At 46.0% G+C, this 12,439-nt stretch overlaps 1 protein-coding gene across 1 annotated transcript; it reads left to right on the top strand.

Annotated features, from left to right (window-relative positions):
- The first annotated feature begins 6,384 nt into the window (after positions 1-6,384).
- Positions 6,385-11,283, top strand: DERL3 (derlin 3). Its single transcript, XM_056859580.1, has 7 exons — positions 6,385-6,480; positions 6,851-6,916; positions 7,230-7,303; positions 8,260-8,353; positions 9,206-9,401; positions 10,337-10,431; positions 10,904-11,283. The coding sequence occupies exons 1-6, from the start codon at positions 6,388-6,390 to the stop codon at positions 10,429-10,431; spliced, it is 618 nt and encodes a 205-aa protein (XP_056715558.1). The 5' UTR covers positions 6,385-6,387; the 3' UTR covers positions 10,904-11,283.
- Positions 11,284-12,439: the final 1,156 nt, after the last annotated feature.

Below are 12,439 nucleotides of genomic sequence, written 5' to 3'. Positions count from 1 at the left end.
ATGGTTCTAATGGATATCATTGTAAAAGTGAATAAGATTAAGCCCAAAGGCCGCATCAGCAGAAACGGAAAACATCCCACGCATTCTATTCTGATTCAAGTGATATGCTACCAACCAAGCTGTGCCAGCACATTTACTTCTCTAATGAAGGGTATAAAGCAAGGTACAAAGGAAAGGTGAAAACATGCAATGCCCTTTGCCTACACTTGGTACTTATCATGACTGATATTTAAATAGGACAGGCTAGTATTACTTGAAGTTGCAGTACTTTAAAGACCAGCATTACCGTAGTTCTCTAGGTTGGGACAACTCCTCCGTTGTCCCTTGCCATATGGGCAAGATGGAGTCCTTAAAGTTTAATCCTTCATGGCTTGTGCCTCTTAAAAGAGATGCTCCAGATGGAAGAGTACTAGGGCTTCTTTTTTGTGTCCAGATAATTTAGAATATCCCCTTTGAAAAATCCACTCCTCGGGGTCATTCTGATCTTCCTTCCACTCAGTTGAAGAGAATACATCCAGCAATTTGGCTGTTTTCCTCTCTGTCTCCTGAGATGCGACATTCTTGTGAGGTGTAGGATGGTAAATTATTGTTCTACTTTGGCCAGAGCCATTAGCATAAGCAAGCATTAAAGTACTCTGCACATGAAGCTTGGTGGCTCATCTCCTGGCCCTGTCCTTCCTGCCAACTGCTAGTTTGCAGCTGAGTTCCAATTCAGAGTGAAGTTCCAATGGATGAAATATTGGGGTGAATTCTAGGGTGGAGGGCATTTCTCCACACAGGGTTCTGAGGCAGGAGTCCACTTTTGCCACCTTAAAGTCACTTCCTTCTAGAAGCATCCCAGAGAGAACATGAAGCTGCATGGCTGTAAGCATGTACAGATTCCCATTATCCAAGTAACCTTAGTCAGCTCCCACAATCAAGGGTCAGAGGAAAGAAGTTTGTGTCTAATATCTCTGTATTTAGAAATGAGCTGTTAGGGGTGTCAAGAAGTTGAGGCCTCTCAATTTCTTGGAGTGTGTTATTTCTTTGGTTCAGGCCTGGGAGGCCTATGAGTTTTGTATTATTAGGATTTTAGACCAGCAAAATAAGTTTCCTTTTGAAAATTGCTTCTGTGGAGGGAGTAAGCCCTAGCTGGTGCTAGTTAACCTTTCCCCTTTTTGGAATGCAAGGCCGTGCATTGCCATGGTAATTAAATGGTCAGCCATCATGACAATGTCCAGGTGCAGGTAGTTCTGCAGGCTTCCTCACCTGAACACATCTCTGAATGAGTCAGCAATTCTGACCAAGCGATTAATTAACAGCTAAGTGCTTGCGTTTTCTCAATTGGCCTCTATGAGCTCATGCCACTGAGAAAACGAATATAAGGACAAACCAACCCTTGAGAAAACTATGCATGCTTTGGGGGTACAGCAGGAAGGCTGTGCTGGCTGCATCACAACCCATTTGATTTTGGCCCTACGGGGAAACTCTGGTCAACTTGACCTGCTTGGAGAAACCTTTTGGACAACCTTTTGAAACTTGAATGCTGGAAGCATCTTTGGAACTTGGTAACTATAAACCTGATGCAAGAAACCTTTGCCAATCCTTTTGAACCAAAAAGGCTTTTGAATGTATCAGCTAGTTATGCTAAATAGTTTATTGTTTTCTTGCTTAACACTTCATGACTTTTTCTTTCCTGTAAACCAGCTTGAATCTTATAAATAAATTGTTAGCCTTTACATGGCTTGTGTCTGTGATTTTGGGATTCCAAGCCTAAAGTCTAAGTGCCTTGTGTGAGTGTAAAACCACCTACCAAAAACCTAAGACATTTTGGGAGTGTAATCTTTCCCTGGCAGGCCTCTACCTTGCCGGGTAAGCGTTGCACTCAATTTTGGAGTGAGTTGGGAGAGGATTGCCCTTATCTTCCCCCTGGAGCTCAATCTTTTGAAAGGGCTGGTGGCAGCTACTCCTTGGGCTTGGGGCGAAAGCCTGGAGTTCAAGGTTTTGTCTTTTGGAAAACTTTTGACCAAACCAAAGCAGCCTCCAACTGGTGGAGACAGGTTGGGGAGCTCTTTGACAAGGGGGATTCCAACTTTTGCAACATAAGGCTGAAAGTACCACAACAGAGGGGAAAAACAGCTTTTAAAACACATGCCAGACATTTTTGCTCTTAAACATGGTATATTTCCAGGATGCAGTCTGAACAGGGGATACAGGTTTCAACCCATATATAGCTTATGTCCCTGCAGAAACACACAAGCCAACATGCAAACATGTCACTATCTGGTACTCAGGCAGCACTTTGGGGTTGCCCTATGTGGGCCACCAACACAGATATATATTTTTTTTTAATCCTTTCTTGCATCTTTGTTTAGCCTGGAAGATGGTTCCCTACCTTGACTAGACTGAGCTGGCCACATGGATCTATGCTATGGTAATATGGTAACATTGTGACTAGACGACAGTAATACACTCTACGTGGGTCTACCCTTGAAGTCAACTCAGAAAATCCAATTGATACAGAATGCCACATCTCGGTTACTATGGGGAGCTAGATGGAGTATGCATATTACACCCATTTTGCAATCACTTCATTGTCTGGCTATCAGTTACCAGGTTCAATTCAAGTATTGGTTATCACATACAAAGACTTACATGGTTTTGGACCCTCATACCTGCAGGACCAGCACCCTTGCTATGCTAGGGCAATAGTATAAATGATTAAGGAAGACACTTTTATAAAGGGACCAGAGCTGTAGTCTATGCCACTGTGTATGCTACACATTATCTGTTTGTTGTATTTATTTTCCTTCTCTTACTGTATTGTTTTTTAATTTTGAAACTGCATTTTCTGTCTCACTTGCCATATCACTTCTGGTGCTTTCTACACTGTTTCTACTTTTTGTAGTCCTAGTCCTATTGCTTTGCTTATTAGACCTCTCATGCTATTTCATTACATTGTTTTACACAATGTAATCTGCCTTGAGACCCAGTGAGAAAGGCAGACTATAAAGTAAATAAACTCAAGTCTTCCAAACCCAACTCTGTTATTCTCACTGCTCTTGGATAATAAATGAAAAAGGCATGGCTCCCTTGCTGTGCCTTGCTAAGTCCACCTTTGGACTATGGGCCATTTTAAAGGCCACACAAATGCTTACAGTACTTATGTAATGGATAGAAAAGTGAAACTTCTGTTTCCTGCAACTGGGTACAATGGGTTCCTGCCAAATAAAACAAAGACAAGTGAAGACAAGGGAGTTTCTTATTAACCTTCTTCAGGAAAGCTGCTGAGGAAAATCCTGGAAAAGAATAATATTGTTAATAGCCCATATAGTGTAGTGGTTAGAGGGGTCAGGCTAGGACAAGAGAGACCTGGGGTCAAGTGCCCATTCGTGCATAAAGCTCACTGGATTACTTTGAGCCACTCACTCTCTCAACTTAACCTGTCTCACAGGATAAAATGAAATAGTGAAGAACAATGTACACCACTACAAGATTCCTAAAGGAGAAAATTTTCACCTAAAACAAACTGCTGAAATTTCACCTTCCACTACTTAAAAGGAATGTTAATCTGCATTGTTCCTAGGGCTGCCAGGCTCCAGGTGAAGCCTGGACATCTCCCATAATTACAACTGATCCCCAGACAACAGAGATCAGACCCCCTGGAGAAAATGGCTCCTTTGGAGGGTATACTCTATGGCATTCTATCCTCCTGAGGTCCATCTCCTCCCCAAAATCCACCCTCCCAGGCTGGACCCCCAAATCTCCTGGAATTTCCCAACCTGAACCTGGCAAGCCTAATTGTTCCCCATGCTCTGATATTTCATTGCTAAGCCACTGTGCTTAGAGATGATGGATTTGCAAAAAGTATTAATCCTAATTAAGGGAGAAAATGTAGAAGGGACTATTAGAGATCAAACCAATAATGCTGGGAAAGACAACAGTGATTAAGCTTCTTTTAAGGGGAGTTAATTGAAATGACTGAAGTTATAACCCCGAACTCAATAAGCCACATGAGTGCTAAAAACAAAATGAAGTCTTGTGAACACATGAACACATGAAGCTGCCTGATACTTAATCAGACCCTCGTTCCATCAAAGTCAGTATTGTCTACTCAGACCGGCAGCGGCTCTCCAGGGTCTCAGGCAGGGTCTTTCACATCGCCTCCTTGCCCAGTCCCTTTAACTGGAGATGCCGGGGATTGAGCCTGGGATTTTCTGCATGCCAAGCAGAGGCTCTACCACTGAGCCACAGCCGCTCCCAGAGCCCCCCAAGTGCATTTCCTTTTCTGAAACCGATCTAGGGTGAATGCACCCTTTCCCTTCTCTGCTCAGACCAGAGGTCACCCCCCCCACACCAAATCTTCCCAGCAAAAGGGATTTGCTCCTTGCCCGCCAAGGGTCACCCCCCCCATGTCAGCTTCAGAAGGGAAGCCCCAAAGCCCCAGCCCCTCTCTCCTTTGAGAAAGAGCTCCCAAACTCCCCAGCCCCACCCCATGCCCTCCAAGCATTGCCTCAGCATCCCTAGGCCAGGCCTTTGTGGTTCTTTGATGCCCAATATATTTATTGTGGAAGAAACTATTGCAGGCCAGAGCCCCCTTTAGCAAATGTATGAAGAAAAATACTGTAAACAATGAGACAAGAGGCTGTGAAATGCAAGCTGTATAGCAATCCTAAATACATCATTAGCTAAAGGGGAAAGCAGCCAGAAACGAGGAGCAGCCAGCTCAGGATGGCTCATTCCTAATGTTCTGGTTATATAATTGCCAGTGTGGTATAGTGGTTAGAGTGTCAGACTAGGATCTGGGAAATCCAGGTTCAAATCCCCACTTGTTGGTTGACTTTGGGCCAGTTACACACTCTCAGCCTTGATCCTGGCAAGTATTTGGATGGGAGAGTTCCAAGGAATACCAGGGGTGTGATGCGGAGGCAGGCACTGGCAAATCACCTCTGAACATCTGTTGCCTAGAAAACCCTATGGGGTCGCCATCAGTCAGCTATAGCGTAAAAAATGGTAATGAACATACAGAAAGGGACGACAGCCAATTGAAGAGGTTGAAGGATCACTGGGAAACAGAACAAACAAATGGCTCTTTGAGAAGGATACAAACACAGGTCCTTATATACTAATACCTGAAGCCTCCTAGCCAGGGATGGTGGAGGTATGGTGCTAAGTGAGGACTTTAACAGCAGTTAGAAACCTGGTGGAGTGGAGACAATTGCTGGGATATAGCTATTCCTGGATATCATTTAAGTAAATGATTCACAAAGTTACTTGGAAAAATTACTGGAACTGTGGTCTATACCACTGTGTATAGCTTGCTGAAACTTGGATCCTACGATGGAATTTTGCATCATTTAATGTGTCCAGTTAATACTTATGTTTTGCTTCAGTTCTGTTTTTAGACTTCTGGTTGGTTCTACAACCCTAATCCTATTGCATTGTTTATTGAATGTCCCACCCATTCATTGTATTGACTCACTCTGTGTAATCCACCTTGAGTCCAAGTGAGAACGGCGGACTATAAAAAATGTCAACAAGTAAAATAAATATAACTGCAATAGAAACGACAGCAGATGCTTAAGAATACAGTTGTTTCCTTTGGTTGGGATCTTTTCGTGCACCTGAGAATCCCTCAAGGGAAAAAGCAGATGGTCAAGTCCAGGTCATCTCTTCCTTTTGCCTGTTCTAAACATTGCACAAGCATGCTTGGCCTCTTTTAGAGCAAGAGCGCCGCCAATACACCCACTGGGGCACGACAGCTCCCATGAAGGGGAGAAGCGCCGTGGCCGAGGAAGGGAGGAAAACACGACCAAAGTCAAGGGTTCCCGGGGTGGTGGGGGAGAAGTGGAGATGGAGGATACCCGAAAAAGAGCAGCCAGGTGAGGTCACCTTCCTTCCACCCGAGCCTCCCGCTTCCCGCCCTCTGCCTCGAAGGCGAGCGGCTTCCCTGGCAACCGCCCGAGCATTCGGGAAACGCCTCCTTCCCCCACCGTAGCAACCGCTCCACCTTTTCCAATCGCCCTTTGCCTTCTCCGCCCTTTCCGCTCATTGGCTGCTCGCCCGTTGTCAGCGCACACGTGGCCCTTTCTTCTCCCGACACAACATGACCCACGCGCAGGATCCGCTGGTTGTGATTCGCCGAAACGCCTGTCGCTCCTGTCCTTCGTCCGCCCCATTGTCACAGGGCCGTCCAATGGCTCGAGCCGTTCTCTTCCAGGGCTTTTCCGGGTTGATGCCGGTGGGGGGCGAGGCCGGCGTGCGGCTGCGGGGCTCCGCGCTCCTTGGCCGGACGTCCACACCGATGCCGCTCCTCGCCTCGTGATTGGCCTGGGACCGGGGAGGGGGAGAAGATCGTGGGGGGCTCTTAAAGGGGCTTCGCTTGCCCGCCTCTCCTTCCCTCCCGCGATGGCCTATCAGGGTTTCACTGCAGAGTATTTGGGGATCCCCGCCGTGACGCGCGCCTACACCACCGCCTGCGTCATCACCACCGCTGCCGTGGTAATGGGGGGGGGTGTTGATAGAAACCGGGGTGGGGGGCTGATTCTTTACCTGCAGCGGAAGAGGTGGCGGGACTGCAGCCGCCACTGTTCCCTATCAAGGGTTTTTTACTTTTTTGTTGTTGTTATAATAATTGTTAATTTTCTTTTTATGTTATAAAAATTTAATAAATTTTTTTTAAAGGGTTTTTTACTACCTGGTGAGAGGGGGTCGCTGCGAGCCCCTTTCCTCCTCTGGGCCAGACTCAGGTTCTACCTGGCAGGACAGGCGCGGGGTGTAGCCATGGCCGGGAGCTCAGGCTCAAGGAGGGCAGCAGCTGCCTTGGCCGGTGGCTGTCTAAATGTACCTCTCCCTCTCTCGTTGCCTGCAGCAACTGGATCTCCTCACGCCTTTCCAGCTGTACTTCAACCCGGATCTCATTTTCAGAAAGCTGCAGGTGAGACTTCCCCCACTTTTCGTGACTTGCTCGCCCAGGGGGTTTACTCTCTCCGTAGGGCAAAGACTAGGAAAAGTTGCAGGCAGTAGGAAAAGAGGAAGACCCAGCATGGGATGGGTTGACTCAGTAACGGAACCCTCAGTAAAGGACCTTTGGTTTGCAAGACCTGAGCCAGGGTGTTGATGATAGGGGCACTATTAGTTGGAAGTGACTTGATAGCAGGTAACATACCCATGGGCAAAATGCGCTCTGGAGTGGGTGGGGTGAGCCCAACCAGCAGGAGCTGCTGTCCATGGCACTTGTTTCTTTGCAGATCTGGAGACTCCTCACTAACTTCCTGTTTTTCGGGCCCTTGGGATTCAGCTTCTTCTTCAACATGATATTCCTGTATCCTTTGAGCTTGGCTGCACTCATTTCCCCTATTCCACTCCTGATCCATTCGGCCAGCCTTGAGATCAGTGCTGATCTTTCCTCTCTGTAGGCTAGGACTCAGGAGAAACTTGCATGTTTACTAGTAAAAATGGATACTAGTCATGATGCATACCTATTCTCTCCAGGATCAGATGAGCATGCCTATTATACAAGGTGCTGTGGAACACAGGCAGTATAATGCTGCTGCAGTTATCTTGTTTGTAGGCTTCCTAGAGGCACCTGGTTGGCCACTGTGTGAACAGACTGCTGGACTTGACAGACCTTGGTCTGATCCAGCATGGCTATTCTTATGTTCTTACAAGGTCAAGGCCCTGAAGAGGAGTGTCAGCAGCTACAATAACTGCACCAGTCTTTTAGTTTGTTCCAGCAAACCACCTGAAAGACTGACACAGTTATTGCACTTAGGCTTGCGTTTAAGCCCCAGTAAGTTTGTTGGTTTTTAAGGTGCCACAGGACTTTTCCTTTGGAAAGTCATGAAACTCATGATTAAGTACTAGAAAGTCGATAGTCAGGCTTTGTTTGCCGAAGAGAGATTGGAAAAATGTGACAGTTTATTCTATAACAGAATAGCGAAAGCTTTGGTCCTTCCCCTGTTTTTTTAAGACCTATTCTCAGTCCCTAACAGTAGACATGGGACCTTAAAAACATTCTTTGCCATCTTCCTGGCCACTTCCACCCAGTGGAACATGTCAGTCACTGACCAGAAGCTTCACCTTGCAGCCCCTCTACGTCTTCACAGTACTCCACTCTCAAGGCAAGACTTTCTGAGTGGGGTTGGCTCAGACACCCATCAGGCTGTTTTGTGCAGTGAACTTTCTTGTGTTCACTAGAGCAATTTTGCTGTGTTGTCCACAAAGTCTTCCATCCTTTTAGCTTCCTTTACTGCCTCCTCCCTTGCTGCCTGCTCACAGGTACAGATACTGCCGCATGCTGGAAGAAGGCTCTTTCCGTGGAAGGACAGCAGACTTCATCTTCATGTTCCTTTTTGGAGGATTTCTCATGACAGTATCCTTTCTGGTTGAGCTATTTTGTGTGCTTGGCCTGGAGAAGAGTAGTGTTGCTCTCACCAAAGCCCCTCTGCACCCCTTTCATGGTTGGCAGGAAGGAAGGCATTCCCCAACATTCTTAGCTGGAATCTCATGCTGGTGACAGAAGAAATTTCTTAACAGCTGAAAAGCAGTTTGATATTAGAAGGCACTAGGGTTGGAGCTTGTCAAGCTGACCAAACTTAAATCTGATTGTTATTTATTTCCCTAACTGCAGTAACCCTTTATTGGTGCCTACAGATTCTCAACCTTTTTAAGTTGCAAAGATGATTCTGCAGAGGATCATCTTACAAACATGTACTCTGGAGGAAGTAGCCTTTGCATCACTATCTATGACTTGCTCAATTGGTCTTCATGCAGCTATATAGATAACATTTTCTCTAAAGTAAAAATAGCTTTTAAAATAACACTAATACCTGCTCTGTGGCATTTGACTACCTTAATGAATTACCCTCCTGCTCCCATCACTTATGCGGTCCTATTAAGGTAACCCAACCAACATTTCCTCAGCCTTAGAATTCAACCTGGTTTTTTTCTCTAGCAGTCTTGGCTCTGTTCTTTCTGAAATAAAACCTGAGCAGGTTCGTCCTGCACAGGTGTATTCAAATACTGTCTAGTTAAAAGCAGTGCAGTATGGTTTTTAAAAATCCCTGCCTTTAGTGGCTTCCCCTTGGGGCCACCAGTTCATTTTAGTCTTTGGCAAAATCAGATGTTGGTTAAGGCAATATGTCCCCTTCAAGAAAGCTTGGAGGCTCTTCAGCTTTTTTGTAAAGCAGATATAAGATTTTTCCCTTCACTCTGTAGCTTGCAGCTTTTTGGCCTCTTTGCCGGCCTCTTTTTCCTCGGCCAGGCATTCACCATCATGCTAGTGTATGTGTGGAGCCGGAGGAACCCTTACATCCGCATGAACTTCTTTGGTCTGCTGAACTTCCAGGCTCCTTTCCTGCCATGGGTCTTGATGGGCTTCTCACTACTGCTGGGCAACTCCATTCTCATTGACCTTCTAGGTAAGATGGCCCATGCTTTGAAATTGTTCCTCTGGCACAGACGTGCACAATGTCTGTGGATAGGCTACCTCAGAGGGTGGTGGAGTCCCTGTCTTTGGAGGTCTTTAAGCAGAGGCTGGATGGCCATCTGTCGGGAGTGCTTTGATTGTGGGATCCTGCATGGCAGGGGGTTGGACTGGATGGCTCTTGTGGTCTCTTTCAACCTGGTGAACCTGTGATTTATCTACCCTTTCACCACAGGTGTGTGAGGAAGATTTACTGAGCAAGTGCTGAACTTTGAATCTGCAGAAGCAACCCTCTGCTGCTATGTGGGAGGGGACAGAGCAAACCGTGGCTCCTATTTTGAATTATCACTGGGGGAGCTGCTTAGCTGCAGTGCAGATTCTGGCACAAAAGGTGGAAGCACTGACCCTTATTCTTGGGCAGAACAGTTCAGACACCTATATAAGCAACACTACAAAACTTAAGAGTTGTTAAATAGCCATGTTGGTCTACAGAAAAACATTACACTTAAAAGTCTTTCTCAGGCTGGATGTTCAGTAAGAAAACTAAAAGGGTGCAATCAGCAGCATGTCAAGTGAGAATTGGGGTGTGTGGCTGAGCCCCTGCAGGGGACAGAATATATTCATTAAAACATTGAAGGTCACCGCATTATGTATTCCCAGCGATGTATTAAGAGTTTGAAACTGTTATAAAAAATACTGTTCACACTTTGTTTGGCCCCTTTAGCTGTGAAGGAGTCTTCCAACCATTTTTTAGCCGTGGCATCCAAAAACCCTTTTAAAGTGATGTTTGTTATAACATTTTCAAACTCTTATTACATCGCTGGGAATACATAATGCGGTAACCCCCATTGTTCCTGGCTCAACTGGCTCATTTAGTAAAGCTGCTTTGGACAGGGGGGACATCCATAGGTTTTTTTTGTTTTTTTACAGGAATTGCTGTGGGACATGTCTATTACTTCCTTGAGGATGTCTTCCCCAACCAGCCTGGAGGGAAGAAATTGCTACTTACTCCAGGATTCCTGTAAGTCCTTGTTCAGTCCAGAGCAATCAGCTTCATTTAGACCGCCCTTGAGGATTAACACTCAGGCTGTATCCAACCTGGATGAAGAGTGACTGCCCCCATGAAAGCACAAGCAAGTTCCTAAGAAGTCATTACTGTGGCTTTGACAGACATGACTTCTTTCCCTGGGGTGTATTGTTGGGACAGGAGACGGGAGTGGAAGTGATCCCTTAGAGTCAGGAGAGGAAAATGAACACGAAGTAGGGGTGTAATATTTGAGGAGGGCAAGAAATCAGGGCTGATTCACAGGTTACACTTCTAAATGCATACTATATGTAGTGTGTGGATGAGGCTAAAACCTCTTTGAAAATTCATCAGAGGTCTGATGGTTCTCTGTTGAACATACACGATGGCAGAAGTGGGTGGGGGAAACACCCACCCTGGTTTTCACTGTTGCATTAATTTGTGTTGGGGCGGGCCTCTTCTGTCACAGGAAGCTTGTGTTCGACCCTCCAGAGGAGGATCCTAACTACAACCCCCTCCCCGAGGAGAATCCTAACTATAACCCTCTCCCCGAGGAGGAACCTGCACCTGGTCAAGACCAAAACCAACCGTAGCTACCATAGCAATTAAGGCACAGTAATATCCCCTGCCTTATATGGTGCTGAATCCAGATACAGATTGCCATCACAGCAGTGCTGATTTGTATTCTCGTGCCACTCTCCTCCCTTCAACCGGCAAGCTGTGTTGCGGCTCAGGAGATGGAAGGAGAACGCCATTGAAGTGTTGAATGTTGCAGAGGACTGGAAGATGCATTTGCTGAACTCCCTGGGAAGTTCCAGGCAGAAGACTCTACAGACTGAGCATCTGAAACCAGGTGGTTCAGCATCTTGAGCACTCTCGACTTCCATATTAAACCGGAAATGTCCTTTAAACAGTGGCTTAAAAACGTTGTAAAGAGAGCTGCTGCCTTTTCAGTTGTCACTGTGCTTTCTGTGTGCCAAGACACATGGAATGAGGGTCTGCCACAGATTTCATTTAGTTTTCTTTTCCCCCCTCTAGCTTTCTAGGCCTCAGGTATAAGAAGTTTTGCACACAGGCAGGAGCTATTGAAATCCTCAACCCAGGCCTGGCTCTCTGTTTCCCTGCATCCTTTGCCCACCCCAAGCTCTTTTTTAAATGGGTAGCAAGTATGTTTGATATTCCCTTCAGGATTACAGTAGGTAAAACCTCCTGGTCTGGTTAATAAGCCACTCATTCCTAATTTACAGATGAGAAGATGGCAACAGGCATCAAGATAACTAGAACCAATTTGAAATCAAATTGATCAGGCAAGGGGGGGAAACTGCCTGTGGCTCTCAATTTCTGCTTTTCTTTGTGGCCTGTACCCATGACATGTGGTAGGAGTTAATGGAACAGCCCTGTCGCCTTGACTCTAGCCACCAAATACTGAGTAAGAGAGAAGATCTCTATTTCCTTGCTATGTTATCTTAAGTTTGAAGTGAAGTGGGTGCAAAATATGTCAGAAGACATTTGGCCCAGTACAAGCGCAACCCTTCCTTCTGCTTCTCCTTTCTTCCTCAATCATCTGAACTGCTTACAGCCCCAATAAATACAATCAGAATTATGAACAGTAGGCATTCTTAATTTGCATTTATTCTTGTTCATGTGTTGTGCCACAAGGAAGGCCTATAACGCAATACACAAAGCTCGACCTTCAAGTCTTTGCTAGATAGGCTATGCAAGGAGAGAATGACTGGCCCAAGGCCACCCAGCAAACTTTGTGACAGAGTATGAATTTTAAACTGGGTCTCCTATCCTAACCCCTACCCCACACTTGTTACCAGGAAAAGAACAGCAATTGTCAATGTTCAGTGGAAGATAAATCTTTTGGTGCAATTTGGCCTTGAGAGGTGGCAACTTGCTTAAGCCACCTGAAGACTGGCCAACAAATCTGGGCTGAGCAGCCACCAATATGCAGATGACCCTCAGCTCTATCTCGCACTACCAGCAGATCCCACGGAGGCTGAGGA

The sequence above is a fragment of the Euleptes europaea genome, chromosome 13, assembly GCF_029931775.1.
Source record: "Euleptes europaea isolate rEulEur1 chromosome 13, rEulEur1.hap1, whole genome shotgun sequence".
NCBI lineage: Eukaryota > Metazoa > Chordata > Lepidosauria > Squamata > Sphaerodactylidae > Euleptes > Euleptes europaea.
This window is presented reverse-complemented; position numbering and strand designations above follow the sequence as displayed.